Source organism: Hyla sarda, chromosome 11, assembly GCF_029499605.1.
Source record: "Hyla sarda isolate aHylSar1 chromosome 11, aHylSar1.hap1, whole genome shotgun sequence".
Taxonomy (NCBI): Eukaryota; Metazoa; Chordata; class Amphibia; order Anura; family Hylidae; genus Hyla; species Hyla sarda.
Window position 1 is genome coordinate 23,794,816 of NC_079199.1, and position 18,722 is coordinate 23,813,537.

The window sequence follows — 18,722 nt, forward strand, 5'->3', positions numbered from 1 at the left end:
AGGTAAGAGGAGCACTGACATGGTGTGCTACCTTCATCAGGTTAGAGGACCACTGGCATGGTGCCACCATCATCAGGTTAGAGGACCACTGACATGGTGTGCCACCCTCACCAGGTAGGAGGACCACTGACATGGTGCCACCTTCATCAGGTTAGAGGACCACTGGCATGGTGCCACCATCATCAGGTTAGAGGACCACTGGCATGGTGCCACCATCATCAGGTTAGAGGACCACTGGCATGGTGCCACCATCATCAGGTTAGAGGACCACTGGCATGGTGCCACCATCATCAGGTTAGAGGACCACTGGCATGGTGCCACCATCATCAGGTTAGAGGACCACTGACATGGTGTGCTACCTTCATCAGGTTAGAGGACCACTGGCATGGTGCCACCATCATCAGGTTAGAGGACCACTGACATGGTGTGCCACCTTCACCAGGTAAAAGGACCACTGACATGGTGTGCCACCTTCACCAGGTAAGGGGACCACTGGCTTGGTGTGCACCTTGCTCTCCCCAATTCACAGGATATTACCCTGTCATATGTTTTAATTCACACTTTGGGGAAATCTTAAAGCACATATATCAATGAAAGTGACATTTTAGGGGGTGTGCACTATGGGATATGTAACCTTTGCTCGGAAGACCCCTTATATTGTGAAGTACTATAGCGTTCAGGCCCGTCGCTACCGGACCGGCAAACCAAGCAATTGCTTGGGGCCCCGAGCTGGCTGGGGTCCCGAGCAGAGCCGGTGCTTGCACATCCAGTAGCGACGGGGCACTTCGGGGGGCCCACACATTTCAATTAAATTACCTTTTGTAGGGCGCGGGCCCCTTAAGAATCAAAGTAGGGCCGGCACCGGACGTCCACTCCGATCACCTGACCTGTCCCTGCTTACGTCCTCCAGCGTCCTCCTCATGCAGTGACAGGAGCAGCAGAAGACTCACGCCGCTGCGACGATCCGCGGCAGGGTAAGTAAACTAGCCCGGGGGGGTGATGATAGGGGGGGGGGTGTTATGGGGGTGATGAGAGGTGCAGGGGGGGTGTTATGGGGGTGATGAGAGGTGCAGGGGGGGGGTGTTATGGGGGTGATGAGAGGTGCAGGGGGGGGGGTGTTATGGGGGTGATGAGAGGTGCAGGGGGGGGTGTTATGGGGGTGATGAGAGGTGCGGGGGGGGGGTGTTATGGGGGTGATGAGAGGTGCAGGGGGGGGTGTTATGGGGGTGATGAGAGGTGCAGGGGGGGGGTGTTATGGGGGTGATGAGAGGTGCAGGGAGGGTGTTATGGGGGTGATGAGAGGTGCAGGGGGGGTGTTATGGGGGTGATGAGAGGTGCAGGGGGGGGTGTTATGGGGGTGATGAGAGGTGCAGGGAGGGTGTTATGGGGGTGATGAGAGGTGCAGGGGGGGGTGTTATGGGGGTGATGAGAGGTGCAGGGGGGTGTTATGGGGGTGATGAGAGGTGCAGGGGGGGGTGTTATGGGGGTGATGAGAGGTGCAGGGGGGGGTGTTATGGGGGTGATGAGAGGTGCAGGGAGGGTGTTATGGGGGTGATGAGAGGTGCAGGGGGGTGTTATGGGGGTGATGAGAGGTGCAGGGGGGGGTGTTATGGGGGTGATGAGAGGTGCAGGGGGGGGGTGTTATGGGGGTGATGAGAGGTGCAGGGGGGGGGGTGTTATGGGGGTGATGAGAGGTGCAGGGGGGGTGTCATGGGGGTGATGAGAGGTGCAGGGGGGGTGTCATGGGGGTGATGAGAGGTGCAGGGGGGGTGTCATGGGGGTGATGAGAGGTGCAGGGGGGGGTGTCATGGGGGTGATGAGAGGTGCAGGGAGGGTGTTATGGGGGTGATGAGAGGTGCAGGGGGGGGGTGTTATGGGGGTGATGAGAGGTGCAGGGGGGGTGTTATGGGGGTGATGAGAGGTGCAGGGGGGGTGTTATGGGGGTGATGAGAGGTGCAGGGGGGGTGTTATGGGGGTGATGAGAGGTGCAGGGGGGGGGTGTTATGAGGGTGAGGAGAGGTGCAGGGGGGGGTGTTATGGGGGTGATGAGAGGTGCAGGGGGGGGGGGGGTCATGGGGGTGAGGAGAGGTGCAGGGGGGGGGGTTATGGGGGTGATGAGAGGTGCAGGGGGGGTGTCTTGGGGATTATGAGAGGTGCAGGGGGGGTGTCTTGGGGATTATGAGAGGTGCAGGGGGGGTGGTGTCTTGGGGATTATGAGAGGTGCAGGGGGGGTGTCATGGGGGTGAGGAGAGGTGCAGGGGGGTGTCATGGGGGTGAGGAGAGGTGCAGGGGGGGGTGTCATGGGGGTGAGGAGAGGTGCAGGGGGGGTGTTATGTGGGTGATGAGAGGTGCAGGGGGGGGGTGTTATGGGGGTGATGAGAGGTGCAGGGGGGGTTATGGGGGTGATGAGAGGTGCAGGGGGGGGGTGTTATGGGGGTGATGAGAGGTGCAGGGGGGTGTCATGGGGGTGATGAGAGGTGCAGGGGGGGGGTCATGGGGGTGAGGAGAGGTGCAGAGGGGGTGTCATGGGGGTGAGGAGAGGTGCAGGGGGGGTGTCATGGGGGTGAGGAGAGGTGCAGGGGGGTGTCATGGGGGTGAGGAGAGGTGCAGGGGGGTGTCATGGGGGTGAGGAGAGGTGCAGGGGGGGTGTCATGGGGGTGAGGAGAGGTGCAGGGGGGGTGTCATGGGGGTGAGGAGAGGTGCAGGGGGGGTGTCATGGGGGTGAGGAGAGGTGCAGGGGGGGTGTCTTGGGGGTGAGGAGAGGTGCAGGGGGGGGTGTCATGGGGGTGAGGAGAGGTGCAGGGGGGGGGTGTCATGTGGGTGAAGAGAGGTGCAGGGGGGGGGGTGTCATGGGGGTGAGGAGAGGTGCGGGGGGGGTGTCATGGGGGTGAGGAGAGGTGCAGGGGGGGGGTGGTGTCATGGGGGTGAGGAGAGGTGCAGGGGGGGTGTGTCTTGGCGGTGAGGAGAGGTGCAGGGGGGGGTGTCTTGGGGATTATGAGAGGTGCAGGGGGGGGTGCGTCTTGGGGATTATGAGAGGTGCAGGGGGGGTGTCATGGGGGTGATGAGAGGTGCAGGGGGGGGTGTCATGGGGGTGATGAGAGGTGCAGGGGGGGGTGTCATGGGGGTGATGAGAGGTGCAGGGGGGGGGTGTCATGGGGGTGATGAGAGGTGCAGGGGGGGTGTCATGGGGGTGAGGAGAGGTGCAGGGGGGGGTGTCATGGGGGTGAGGAGAGGTGCGGGGGGGGGGGGTGTCATGGGGGTGAGGAGAGGTGCGGGGGGGGTGTCATGGGGGTGAGGAGAGGTGCGGGGGGGGGGTGTCATGGGGGTGAGGAGAGGTGCAGGGGGGGGGGTGTCATGGGGGTGAGGAGAGGTGCAGGGGGGGGGTGTCATGGGGGTGAGGAGAGGTGCAGGGGGGGGGTGTCATGGGGGTGAGGAGAGGTGCAGGGGGGGTGTCATGGGGGTGAGGAGAGGTGCGGGGGGGGTGTCATGGGGGTGAGGAGAGGTGCAGGGGGGGGTGGTGTCATGGGGGTGAGGAGAGGTGCAGGGGGGGGTGTCTTGGCGGTGAGGAGAGGTGCAGGGGGGGTGTCTTGGGGATTATGAGAGGTGCAGGGGGGGTGCGTCTTGGGGATTATGAGAGGTGCAGGGGGGTGTCATGGGGGTGATGAGAGGTGCAGGGGGGGGTGTCATGGGGGTGATGAGAGGTGCAGGGGGGGGTGTCATGGGGGTGATGAGAGGTGCAGGGGGGGTGTTATGGGGGTGATGAGAGGTGCAGGGGGGGGTGTCATGGGGGTGATGAGAGGTTTGGCGGGGGTTATGGGGGGTGATGTGGACACAGAGGATAAGAGGGGTGTATATGTATATATGAAGTGTATGCATGTGTGGCAGTATTGTATTCAGTGGAATGTAATACTGTCACATACTGTGCCCCTGAATGTAATACTGTCACATACTGTGCCCCTGAATGTAATACTGCCACATACTGTGCCCCTGAATGTAATACTGTCACATACTGTGCCCCTGAATGTAATACTGTCACATACTGTGCCCCTGAATGTAATACTGCCACATACTGTGCCCCTGAATGTAATACTGTCACATACTGTGCCCCTGAATGTAATACTGTCACATACTGTGCCCCTGAATGTAATACTGTCACATACTGTGCCCATGAATGTAATACTGTCACATACTGTGCCCATGAATGTAATACTGTCACATACTGTGCCCCTGAATGTAATACTGTCACATACTGTGCCCCTGAATGTAATACTGTCACATACTGTGCCCCTGAATGTAATACTGTCACATACTGTGCCCCTGAATGTAATACTGTCACATACTGTGCCCATGAATGTAATACTGTCACATACTGTGCCCATGAATGTAATACTGTCACATACTGTGCCCCTGAATGTAATACTGTCACATACTGTGCCCCTGAATGTAATACTGTCACATACTGTGCCCCTGAATGTAATACTGTCACATACTGTGCCCCTGAATGTAATACTGTCACATACTGTGCCCATGAATGTAATACTGTCACATACTGTGCCCCTGAATGTAATACTGTCACATACTGTGCCCCTGAATGTAATACTGTCACATACTGTGCCCCTGAATGTAATACTGTCACATACTGTGCCCCTGAATGTAATACTGTCACATACTGTGCCCCTGAATGTAATACTGTCACATACTGTGCCCTGAATGTAATACTGTCAGATACTGTGCCCCTGAATGTAATACTGTCACATACTCTGCCCCTGAATGTAATACTGTCACATACTCTGCCCCTGAATGTAATACTGTCACATACTCTGCCCCTGAATGTAATACTGTCAGATACTCTGCCCCTGAATGTAATACTGTCACATACTCTGCCCCTGAATGTAATACTGTCACATACTCTGCCCCTGAATGTAATACTGTCACATACTGTGCCCCTGAATATAGTTCCTTCTACGTGCTGCGCCCCTGCTTATAATACTGTCTCATACTATTCCCCTCCATACAGTACTGTCACCGCAGGGTCAGACTAGGATACCAGGAGTGCTCTCTAGGATTTATGCTAGGCTGCAGGCAGTGCAAGTCAGTAAGGGGGCTTGAGGAGAAGGGACATCAGCGGCTTTGTAGCCCACAGCAAGTGCTGCATCAGAGAGAGTTGGAGTGTGGGGGTCAAACTGCAGTCAAGGGGGCAACACAGAGCCAAGGACCTATTACTGGGGCAGGAGGAAAGAAGGGGCATACTAACAGCTAGGGATGTCCCAATACCATTATTTTTTTAAGACAAAGTACGATTACTGATACTTTTTTTTTCTATGTCATGTGACAGGGTTTATTTATTTATTTATTTTTTTAAATGGGGGAAAAAGGGGTGTCTTGTTTTTAATAAAGGAAGGTCTTTTTTTTACATATATAAAAAAAGGGGGGGGGGGGTGATTCAGACTTTTATTAGGGAAGGGGTTAATTTACATTTATTATTTATTTTAAAAAATTATTTATTTTTTTTAGTCCCCATAGAGCACTATTAAATGCAATTTATAGATTGCATACACTGGTCAGTGCTATGCCAGCATATATATTATTGTAATTATGTATTGGTCAAAATAAACTCCTTCAGTCCAGGGGGATACCTACTGTGTATGTGTAAATGATGAGATTGGGCACAAGGGCCTCTTGGTTTGGAATGGAGGTATACAGTGCTACCACGTCACAGGTGGCCCAAGAAAAACTTGTGTCCCAATGGATTTGGTCCATGATTTCTAGTACGTTTGGTGTCCCTTAGGAATGTGGGGGTAATTTTCTTGTCAGAGGTTGGAGGTAACTGTCCACCCAGTCCCCCAATCTCTCTCCCAAAGACCCAATGCCGGCTACAATGGTCCACATTGGGGATGGAGGGGGGGGGGGGGGAGAATCCCCTTGTGGACCTTGGGGAGAGAGTGGAAGACTGGGGATGTGCCAAATACGAGTATTCCTTAGTTTTGTTGTCCAAAACCCCCATAACAATTCCCTCTGCTGCTCTGCTGCTTGACCCTGTTTGTTTGGTGGGGTCATATATAACCTTTCTATAAGTGGTATCATCCCTAAGGATATCAAGATTAAAGCGGTATTCCAGGAAAAAACTTTTCTATAGATCAACTGGCTCCAGAAAGTTAAACAGATTTGTAAATGACTTGTATTGAAAAAATCTTAATCCTTCCAATAAGTATCAGCTGCTGAAGTTGAGTTGTACTTTTCTGTCTGGCAACAGTGCTCTCTGCTGACATCTCTGCTTGTCTCGGGAACTGCACAGAGTAGAAGAGGTTTGCTATGGGGATTTGCTTCTACTCTGGACAGTTCCCGAGACAGGTGTCATCAGAGAGCACTTGGAAAATAGAACAACTCAACTTCAGCAGCTCATAAGTACTGAAAGTACTGTGTGTAGCAGAGTGAGGGAGGAAGTTCTCCCCTGTATGGCTTCAGATGATGTCACGCCTGCTGGGGAACGCCCCTTCCCAGTCTGTGAATCTGACTAAGACTGAGCAGAAAATACAGAGCAATACAGGTAGAAAGCTAATAAATAATAAAAATAAAGGCAGGGGGTGGTTTATCATGATGGGGGCAGTGAACTGGGAGGATTATAAAATGTAACAAGATCATGAGAAGTAAACTCATAAGTTTTATTATTGCGTATTCCATGACTAATGACCCTGCAAGGTCCGAAACGTGTCAGCGTTACTTGTTCTACATGAAGTTTTTCCAATAAAGACCTCCAAGTCTTTTCTGTACATCTTGTGCTTGACATCCTTTTTGTCTTGGACTTGTGGAGATTGGAAACGCTGCTGATCACGTCCCGGCACAGGTGTGGCAGGTGGAGGTAGGAGAGGTAAACTTTAGCTAAGAGGAGAAGAGGGGTGTTTAAGAAGGGACAGGATGGATCTAAGGGGCAGAGGAGGACAAGTATTTAAAGGGCACAGGAGAAGAGGAGGAATCTATTAGGGGTACAGGAGAAGTAAAGAAGTCTATACAGGAGGACAGAAGGGGAGGAGGGTATTTATAGGGGACAGAAGGGGGAGGGCATTTATAAGGGGTCAAGAATGGGAGGAATACATTTATATGAGGGGGCAGAAGTGGAGGAAGGCATTTAAAAGGGTGGACAGAAAGGGAGGAGGGCAAGGGGACTTGGGTATTTATGGGGGGGAAAAAGGGGAGGACATTAAGAAGGGAGGGGGGCATTTATTATGGGGTACAGAATGGGAGGAATACATTTATAATAGGGGAGCAGAACAGAAGGGCATTTATAAGGGGGGGCAGAAAGGGAAGGGGGCATATATCAGTGGGTACAGGAGAGTCTGTGGGGGTGCATGGAGAATTAGGAGGAGGCTCCATACAGAGGGCAGGACAAGGAGTATGTGAGGTGGGTGGCCAGGTATTTATAGGGCTGGCAGGTGAGGAGCCGTAGGACACGGGAATGTTCTTCATTGGAGGGTCAGGGAGGAGAAGACGTACAGAGAAGTAAAGTCTTAGAGGGCAGACATATATAATATTATGCCTTAAAATGATTTCCTAAACTCTGGTGTCGGGCGACGTCTGGCTGCTCCCGGGTCACAAGGCCAAGTCCTGCCTACTGGTAGTCGAGCTGTATGAGGGCCACTAAATACTGGATACAGCAGGATTGTTTCTGAACTGCAAAAATCTGTGGGAGGACAATACAATGTGACATGTACCTGATCTGATTACATCAATTGGAATGATCCCAATTTTCAATAAATGTCCCTCCTTCTTCAAATGCTGCAGCTCTTAGGGAAGCCATCTCTGGCATCAGAATCTGGACTCCTCTGTGCTCTCTCCTGTGCTCCATGAAAATATTTTGGACTCTCCTTCCATTGTTGACAGCGCGATTACCAGCTTCCACTTTCCGCCTCACCACTAACCCCCACTGCCTTCACGCCGATCAGTCGACATGGGAAGCCGCTGCAGTTAACCGCCTTCTATGCCCTTCTGAGTGTTGTGCCTCTTGAGTACAACCCTACCGGGTGAGAAAGTTTCTTACTAGCATCTAACCTTGGTGACACCACTGATTCCACACAGGGAGCGCTCCGTGTATGTCTTGTTTTGTAAACTACAGGATGACATTATATATAATGTTAATTTTATACATATTTAGGTATAATATTAAATATGTATATATTTAAGTTAATAAACTAATACTTAAAGGAGATCTGCATTGTAAGACACTTATCCCCTATGGAGGGGGCCAACCCCCCCCCCCCTCTATGTATCTCTATGGGAGAGACAGAGATGTTCATGCATCCCCACCTCTCCCATAGAGTTATATGTGGGGAGGGGGGGCTTGTTGTCGACCTCAGTGAGGTCGACGACACGCGCAGTAGCCGCGCGCAGCCGCGGCAATGCCGACTCCCCATATGGGAGATCGCGGTGGGTCCCAGCGGTCACATCCTGCGGATAGGGGATAAGTGTCTTACACTATAGTACTCCTTTAAGACTAGATAATATTTAGAAAATAACCAGACAATGGATTCATTATTCAAAAGTATGTAGATAAGCAATAACACACTTGTGGTATAAAGGTATTTACCTCATTTAACCACTAGATGTCATCATTAAACTGTAGAGGTATTTCCCTTAGTTAACCACTAGATGTCCTCATTAAATTATAGAGGTAATTCCCTTATTCAACCACTAGATGTCCTCATCAAACCATATAATAAGTGGGGCTCCTAGGCTTATAAGGGAAGGACTGCATAGATAAAAATTAAACAAGCTGAAAACACTCAAATCTAAAAGTAAGGCTTCTTTCACACTACTGTTGCGCCCCGTCAAGGAGTTTGACGGCCGTCGTTTTGACGGGGCACAACGGGCAACAACAGGTCCAAATGGACCCCATTACTGTATAGTCAATGGGGTCCGCCTGGCACCGCTGTTTTTCAGTGAGAATAGGGGGAGAAAAAGACGGCGCTAGCGGTATTTTTTTCTCCCACTATTCTCCACGGCCACTTCCCCGACGGCCGTCACACTACAGTGTCATAACCCTAGTGTGAAAGGGGCCTAATCTGTACATATAGCAATAATATACTCAGACATTGATTACATCGAGGAAGAGAAAAAGATACTTACTGGCATGTATGCTGGTCTTATCTGTACATGATCTCTAAATATGTATTTAGTTTATGATGAATAAAATGAGATGCTATATTCTATATGGGCTGTTATAGAATTAGTCCCCACGCAGTTGCCTCCAGCTCTTGCCTATCTGTGCAGTAATTCACTGATGTCTGTTGAGTCCCAATGGGTTTATACTCTGCAGTGCATACATCCAAAATGCCTCCCATTTCAGTAGACCCTCACATCTGTGGTGCCGGGTGAGGCAATGATGTTACGGGGTCTGGTGGTATTAACCCTTGATTTGTCTTGACGCCAGGGTGAGGTTGTTTTGTACAGAAGGCTCTGCCGACATCCGTCCCAAAAACGGCAGGAGATAACTAACGGAATGTCCACAGCAGGAATTATGAGATAACTGGAACTTTTACTTAACTTCTCAGGAAACAGTCTTTACAGTTATTCAGTTGCTCTTGAGGTAACCGGGATGTAGGTTCCTCACAGACTTTGCTAGGACTAGTAGTCATGAGATTTAGGCAGGCCACTGTGCTACCAATTATATACTTTGAGTGGAATAGTAGTGTCACGATCACACCCTATCGGTCCAGCCAAGACATTAGAGAGAGTGTGATGGTGCAAGGGTTAAAGCCGCCAGACCTCTGGGTATCCACTACTAGTCCCAGCAAGTCACCAAATTAACCCTTAGATAAACGTGTTTCCACCAGAGCTGCCTTCAGAAAGGTGAGCTCCTATATTTAGAGATCAAAGACCAGAGCTGATTAATTAAACATTTAATCTGATAAAAGGTAGCACAGTGCTATGCATAAAAATAAACAAATGAAATACAGTTACAAAAATATGAGAGTTTAGCAAGACAAGTTCAGAAAACAAAAGATGAAGTTCTTACAGCATGATGATATAGCCGTCCTTCAGTGAGTGAGAGTCCAGCTCTTGTCAGCTTTGGGCCCAGCCTTGAACAACAGTTCAGTCCAGCATTTTAAGTCTTATCTGCTTCTTTGGACAGCCAACGGCTGTCCGGGCATGCTGGGTGTTGTAGTTCTGCAACATCTGGAGGTCTGCAGGTTGTAGACCACTGTTAGAGGAAGTTGTACTCACCTGTCCCTGCCGCTCCGGACCGTCACCGCTGTCCGGGATGTCGCCGTCCATCGCTGTCTCTGCGTCCCCGAGGTGTCCCCGACACTCCGGGAAGGCCTCTTCTTCTCCGGCATCCTCGCTCTCCTTCGCCGCCATCCCATCGCTACGCACGCCGCTCCTATTGGATGACGGGACGGCGTGCGCAGCGACGTGATGACGTCGATGGAGAGCGCCGCCGAAGAGGACGCGCCGGAGCCCCGAGGACAGGTAAGTGATCGTCAGTGGACCACACGGGGCACCGTAAATGGCTATCCGGTGGCAGCTGAAGCAGTCTGCGCTGCCGGATAGCCGTGTATGCGATGGCCCCGACATACAAAAGCATCGTATGTTGATGCTGCCTTTAACATGCGATGGCCTCTGAGAGGCCATCGCATGTTGAAATGATCGTGTGTCTGGGCCATCGTAGGTCGAGGAGTCACTGTATACATACAACACACAGAGTGAAGGTATATATGCAGTACAAACTGGCGCCAATTACAGTGGGAGGAGACTAGTACAAGGACTGAAAAAGCAGCTAAGTAATCTACAAAGTTTATATGAAAGTACAGAAAATACACTTGTTCTATATTAGGTACACATTAAACACAAAGGGGGAGATTTATCAAAACCTGTCCAGAGGAAAAGTTGTCCAGTTGCCCATAGCAACCAATCCGCTCGCTTCTTTCATTTTGCAGAGGCCTTGTTAAAAACGAAAGAAGTGATCTGATTGGTTTCTATGGGCAACTGGACAAGTTTTCCTCTGTACAGGTTTTGATAAATCTCCCCCAATGTCAAGTTAGTATAATCACAAGTTGTAAATTCCAAAACATGTGGGCATCAGACCGGAGGAGGAGCGCGTTACGGTAAGCAGATTGCTGCTGTCAGAGCGGCGATCGCATATGAGCAGAGACAGTTACCAGGACACATCGCCAGGAAGCCGGTCATGTGATCCTGATGGGCCAATAGCTATGCAGAGGTGGAGACTTTGGCCACTCTATGCATAGCGCTGTGAGACAGGCCCGCTGCTGTTCAGTGTTACGGGCATCTGGATGGGAAAAAGGGGAAAGACCAGAGGCAGCGCCTCGTAGGAGCACTCATAAAAGGATAAATGTAAAACAGTGGCTTTATGTAAGGGAAAAAAAATTGGACAACAATGTATGCATGTGCAACAAACCGGTCTAAAACTGTTCCGAATGCTGGAGCCGGCAGCTTGTGACATCATAGCCCCGCCCCATCATGATGTCATGCCCCGCCCCCTCAATGCATGTCTATGGGAGTGGGCGATATGGCCGACAGACGCCACGATCTCGCTTCACCGACCGAGAGTGCCATCCATACCTGGCTTCCTGCTGGCAGCAGATTGTTCCTCGGGGCTCCGAAAACCAACGGGACCGTGGATCGTCAGGACCTGGCTCTTTATTGTATCTTTAGGACTGTGGACTGTGACAACCTAATGGAGGACTAGACCTGACAACTCTGCAGTCTGCTTTTTATTCCCTTACAGGGTGTATATGTTTGACTAAGCTCAAAACTGAGCAACATGCAATACCGCAGCTGTTTCTTTATTCCTCTACAGGGTCTATATGCTAGAATTAGCTCTTAAAGGGGTACTCCGGTGAAAACCTTTTTTCTTTTAAATCAACTGGTGGCAGAAAGTTAAACATATTTGTAAATTACTTCTATTAAAAAATCTTAATCCTTCCTGTACTTATTAGCTGCTGAATACTACAGAGGAAATTCTTTTCTTTTTGGAATGCTCTCTGATGACATCACGAGCACAGTTCTCTCTGCTGACTTTATTATAAATAATAATAACGCTTTATTTATTGTTATCCTTAGTGGGATTTGAACCCAAGTCCCCAGCACTGCAAGGCAGCAGTGCTAACCACTGAGCCACCATGCTGCCCTTAGCATACACCTGCTATGCACGGTTGCTAAAATGGACAGAGATGTCAGCAGAGAGCACTGTGCTCGTGATGTCATCAGTGTTCCAAAAAGAAAGGAATTTCCTCTAGCATTCAGCAGCTAATAAGTACTGGAAGGATTAAGATTTTTTAATAGAAGTAATTTACAAATATGTTTAACTTTCTGCCACCAGTTGATTTAAAAGAAAAAAGGTTTTCACCGGAGTACCCCTTTAATAGAGCATTTTGCAGGCAGTTTAGCACAACAGTTGTGCCTCACAGGTCCCAGTCATTATAGATAACGTTTTTATCTGTTCAATTAAGGTCTATTGTTTAACAGTAAGAATTGATACCTCCCTGATGACGCCACCCCCTACGGGGTGGTAGAAACGCGTCGGCGGTTTTCTGTTTGTTACCTAGAGGTTCATATCCCTTTTGATGTGCATATCAATTTTGATAGTGTGCTTTGTATTATCAAGTAGCCCAACAGCGGTAAATCTGAGTTGGATACTTATTTCTCTACTGACAATAAGATCAAGCTTTTTGTTATGTTTCTCACCTTAGTACATCACTCAATTTATTTATCTTTTATGTGAGTTATTAAAGGTTATGTTTTATGGCACATCCGGAACACTAGTTTATCTATTTTCCTAGTAATAAATAGCAGCTAAAATCTATATTGTGGCTATATCAATGTTATGTGTGTTTTCCATATTTGCAGGATGACATGGAGCATTGTATTATACCATAAAAATTATTTCCTAAACTACAAGATGACATTATAGTAACATAGTTCATAAGGTTGAAAAAAGACAAGAGTCCATCTAGTTCAACCTATATTCCTAATAAGTCCCTAATATAATATATCCCTTATATATAGTCTAAGTATGGTATCCATATCATGAGGCTAAAGGAATTACTATTCCTTTATATAAAGCATGGTGTACATCTCTGGTGACCAAACAATATACAGTGATCCCTCAACTTACAATGGCCTCAACATACAATAGTTTCAACGTACAATGGTCTTTTCTGGACCATTGTAAGTTGAAACCAGACTCAACATACAATGCAATGGACAGTCCAGATCTGTGAAACGTGTCAATGGCTGGAAGAAACGACCAATCAGAATGGGCATTCTCTGGTAAAAACCCTGTATTACTGAAGCGTATGCACTGACTGATGTCTCGTAGCGCCCCCTACAGTACAGGGAGGTATTACATGTTCTGTACATTTTACCTGTACCAGGGTTACCTGCTCCTCTGGACACCAGGTGAGGTCGGCTCCATGTTACCTTTTCAGGACACTGTGTATTGTACAGGACCCTGAAGAAGCTCCTGTCCTCTACATAGACCAGTGTTTCCCAAGAAGGGTTCCCCCAGCTGTTGCAAAACTACAACTCCCAGCATGCCCGGACAGCCGAAGGCTTGTAGTTTTGCAACAGCTGGGGGCTCCATGCTTGGGAAACACTGACATAGACAGTGATTACAGGTCCCAGCAGATCTTTCATACTTTTATATGTAAGGATTTTCTTTATCTATATTAGTTATCCTACTTATTTTTCTTTAATTCTCACTTTTCCCTAATTTTTTGGGATGACAATTTTGGTGCCTTTAGAACCAATTACCAGGTTTCCATAGAGTTCTGGTCTCAACATACAATGGTTTCAACATACAATGGTCGTCCTGGAACCAATTAATATTGTAACTTGAGGGACCACTGTATTGTAATCTACAGAAAGATCTTAGGGATCTGTAGATTTCAATGTCAAGCAGTTTTCTGCAAAGGACAATGGTTTTCTTCAAGGCCGGACTATGATTTACATCCATCCCTGGTATTTGACAGCCCATTGGCCCACTAGTATTGTTGTGAAGGTGAGATGTGTTTTTGGGCTTGTAGGTTCTGGCTGATTGTGGTTTATACCACTTTTTATAGAATCAGGACTGTTATAAACTGCATCTGTAGACAAACCAAAATGACACCAATGGTGGATTATAAAACTGTATTTATAATCAATGGGTGGCCACCTTAAGCCACTCTCCTCCAGGGTACCCATGGCTGCTTAGATCATCTTCCTCCTTAATACACAGCAAAGCCATAGCATTGATCAGTGTTATAGGTGCTTTATTGCTCCAGCCTGCCATGGCAAGGGCCCTCTCGCCGTCCTCTCAGCTGATAGGGACATTGAAATTTCCCTACGATGGTCCCTATCAGCTCCGCTGAGATACTGGCTGTACATTTTCAGCATTTTAGATGCTGCAACCAACGTTGATCGCAGCATCTAAACAGTTAAAGGGGTTGTGCGCTGCTCTGACTTTCGGAGCTCCGCTCACAGCGTCCAGAAGTTACTCCGAACGCTGTGTGCGGGCTTCCGTGTTCGTGGGCGTGACGTCTCGCCCGGCCCCTCGCGACGTCTCGCCCGCCCCCTCAACAAAAGTCTATGGGAAGGGGGCGTGACCGCTGTCACGCCCCCATCCCATAGACTTTGGTAGAGGGGGCGGGCGAGACGTCGCGAGGGGCCGGGCGAGACGTCACGCCGGCGGCCGCGAACACGGAAGCCCACACACAAAGTCAGGGCAGCGCACAACCCCTTTAATGCCAGACATCGACCTGATCCTGGCTGCTGATAGCAGCTGAGACTGAATAGATATGAAGCGAGCTCAGTCCCTTAGCTCGCTTCATAGACCTGCCACATGGCTGTGCTGTATATATACGGCACTAGTTGTTAAGGGGGTTAAACGTGTATTTTGTTAAAATAAAGTTTGACTTTTTTTTTTTTTTTTTTTTAAAGCAGTAGAAAAATAAAAAATAAAAAGCTACATGAACATGAATATCCTTTTAACCACTTAAAGGAGAACTCCAGAATATAAAAATTGTCCCCCATACTGCCGGCAGTAAAAATATAAAGATGTACATACCTTCCTCCACTCCCCCGGGGTCTCCGGTAACCGGCTCCGGTCTCCGCCGCGATCCTCTGCCTGGTTGCTGGTGATCGGCGAGTCATACTGCGCTCAGCCAATCACCGGCCGCATCGAAGTCCCGACTCGGCCGGCGATAGGCTGAGCGGCAAAATTGCGATGTCCCGATCAGCTTACTGGACGACGGGAGGGTCCTCACCTACCTCCTCATCGTCCATTTGGCAATCTACTGCTCCATGCCTGGAGCAGCAGAGCGCCGATAACACTGATCAATCCTATGCTATGGCATAGCACTGATCAGTGTATGCAATAAAAAAAGTAAAAAGTGGTTAAAAAAAATAGAATAAGTGTGAATAAGCCCCTCCCCCTCAATAAAAGTTTGAATCACCTCCCCATTCCTATTTTTTTTAATATATTAATTAAAAAAAATAATCATATGTGGTACCACCACGTGCGTAAATGTACGAACTATTAAAATATAAGGTTAGCTAAACGGCACGGTCGATGGCGTACATGTAAAAAAAAAATTCCAAAGTCCGAAATTGTGCATTTTTTGGGTCAGTTAATCTATATATATATAAAACTCAATGTATGTATGTAAGTGTGTATGTTCCAGCATCATGTCCAAACGGCTAAAGATATTAACATGAAACTTGGCCACATGTTACTTATATGTCAACAACAAACATAGAATAGGTGATTTAACCCTTACTCACCCCCATTTGCCAGGGGCGGGTATTTTGTTTAAAGTCCCATACAAGTCTATGGGAAATATATGTTACCGCATAACTCCCAAACGGTTGGAAATATTTTGATAATACTTGGTCACATGTTACTTATATGTCCACTTAAAATATAGGATAGTTAATTTAACCCTTAACTACCCCCATTTGTGAGGGTCAGGGTTTTTGTTCAAAGTCCCATGCAAATCAATGGGAAATGTATGTTCTCACATAACTTCCGTACGGCTGGAGATATTTCAATACCTGGTACACATATTATGGGTCGGGATAGGAGGATGGGATAGGAGGACTGGATAGAAGGTCGGGATATGAGGTTGGGATATGACAACAATATATGAGGACGGGATATGAAGTCAAAAGCTTTCATTTGAGGAGGAATTCCTCAACGGAATTCTGCATGTGAATAGGGCTTAAGACTTCTTGTCTATTAAATTCCATTCTCTGCTTCCAAACACCTGAACGTGTGAACACAGCCTTACCAGAACTAGTGTTTTTTCTTGGAAACCACTCCTAGTCATGAGGGAAAACTCCCTGGATATTATCTCATTTCAGAACTCGGTGCAATGACCTACAGTGTCCACAAGAGGCGCTGGAGAGTCGCCGTGCTGCAGAAGAATGCGCCACAGGTGATGTCACGGCCCGGGGAGGAGACGGCGGTGACTGTGAGCTCCGGTGGGCGGGGTCGGGCAGCGCTCAGGTGACGTGTCTCCCGGGATAAGGAAGTGTGAGCTCCGCAGCCCATGCCGAGCACAGCGCTCCCCGCCTGACACCTGCTCCTCCTGCTGTAGACAAGCCGCGGACATGTTCAGCTGGCTGGGGAAGGAGAGCGGCTCCGGCCGGTCCGCTCAGGATGTTCTGCAGACTGTGACCGGCGGCCTCCAGTCCCTGTACACCGGGAAGCTGCTGCCTCTGGAGGAGCACTACCGCTTCCATGAGTTCCACTCCCCGGCTCTGGAGGAGGCGGACTTCAAGAACCTGCCCATGGTCCTGCTGGTGGGGCAGTACAGCACGGGCAAGACCACCTTCATCAGGTAAGATGACCACTGACATGGTGCCACCTTCATAAGGCAAGATGACTACTGACATGGTGCCACCTTCATAAGGTAAGATGACTAACATGGTGGGTGCCACCTTCATCAGGTAAGATGACCACTGACATGGTGCCACCTTCATAAGGCAAGATGACTACTGACATGGTGCCACCTTCATAAGGCAAGATGACTACTGACATGGTGCCACCTTCATAAGGTAAGATGACTAACATGGTGGGTGCCACCTTCATCAGGTAAGATGACCACTGACATGGTGTCACCTTCATAAGGCAAGATGACTACTGACATGGTGCCACCTTCATAAGGCAAGAGGACCACTGACATGGTGCCACCTTCATAAGGCAAGATGACTACTGACATGGTGCCACCTTCATAAGGCAAGATGACTACTGACATGGTGTCACCTTCATAAGGCAAGATGACTACTGACATGGTGTCACCTTCATAAGGCAAGATGACTACTGACATGGTGCCAACTTCATAAGGTAAGAGGACCACTGACATGGTGCCAACTTCATAAGGTAAGAGGACCACTGACATGGTGCCACCTTCATAAGGCAAGATGACTACTGACATGGTGCCACCTTCATAAGTTTAGAGGACCACTGACATGGTGTCACCTTCATAAGGCAAGATGACTGACATGGTGTCACCTTCATAAGGCAAGATGACCACTGACATGGTGCCACCTTCATCAAGTTAGAGAATCACTGACATGGTGCCACCTTCATCAAGTTAGAGAATCACTGACATGGTGCCACCTTCATAAGGTTAGAGGACCACTGACATGGTGCCACCTTCATAAGGCAAGAGGACCACTGACATGGTGCCACCTTCATAAGGCAAGAGGACCACTGACATGTTGCCACCTTCATAAGGCAAGAGGACCACTGACATGGTGTCACCTTCATCAGGTTAGAGGACCACTGACATGGTGTGCACCTTCATCAGGTAAGAGGACCACTGACATGGTGCCACCTTCATCAGGTAAGAGGACCACTGACATGGTGCCACCTTCATCAGGTTAGAGGACCACTGGCTTGGTGTGCCACCTTCATCAGGTTCGAGAACCACTGGCTTGGTGTGCCACCTTCATAAGCTAAGAGGACTACTGACGTGGTGTGCCACCTTCACCAGGTTAGAGGGCCACTGACATGGTGTGCCACCTTCATTATACAGGGAGGAGCACATGGTGTGCCATCTACATCTGAAATAAGGACCACTAACATGGTGTGCCATTTGTCAGTTAAGAGGACCACTTCTATGGTGTGCTGCCTTTATTATTGCCTTCATGAGTTAGGAGACTACTAATATATTTGTGCCACCTTTATCAGGTAAGGGGCATCATGGGCACTATTTGCCACCTTAATCAGCTCGTGTGCCACCTTCAGCATGTAGGAAGACCACTAATGTAGTATGCCACCTCTATTGGGTAAAAGGACTAATAATATGGTATCATCAGGTAGGAGGACATACTAGGTACTGTACCGCCTTCATCAGGTAGAAGGACCACTAACATGGTGTTCCACCTCTTGGGTAAAAGGACCACTAATATGGTATCATTAGGTAGGAGGGTACTAGGTACTGCACCCTCTTCATCAGATAGGCGGTCATCCTGGATCCTGTGCCACCTTCATCAGTTAGGAGGGCATGCTGGGTAGTGTGTGCTGCCTTTAAAGGCTAAGATGTTACTCGTCTTCAGAAGGTATGAGGACCACATGTGGTATAGTACACTTTATAAGGTAGGAGGACCACTTTTATGGTGTGCCACCTTCATTACGGAAGCGGACCCTATGTGGTGTTTCGGGTTCATGTAGTAAAATGACAAGTTATATGGTTTGCCATCTTGAGAAGGTTATATGGTCCACC

The 18,722-nt window shown here is 48.9% G+C and overlaps 1 protein-coding gene across 1 annotated transcript in view; it reads left to right on the plus strand.

Moving 5' to 3' along the window:
- The first annotated feature begins 945 nt into the window (after positions 1 to 945).
- EHD4 (EH domain containing 4) overlaps positions 946 to 18,722 on the plus strand; it is a 64,468-nt gene continuing 46,691 nt past the window's right edge. Inside the window, exons 1-2 of the mRNA XM_056545157.1 lie at positions 946 to 974; positions 16,354 to 16,832. Coding sequence (XP_056401132.1) covers positions 16,603 to 16,832 — 230 coding nt within the window. The 5' untranslated portion in view covers positions 946 to 974; positions 16,354 to 16,602. The remainder of the gene's footprint in view (positions 975 to 16,353; positions 16,833 to 18,722) is intronic.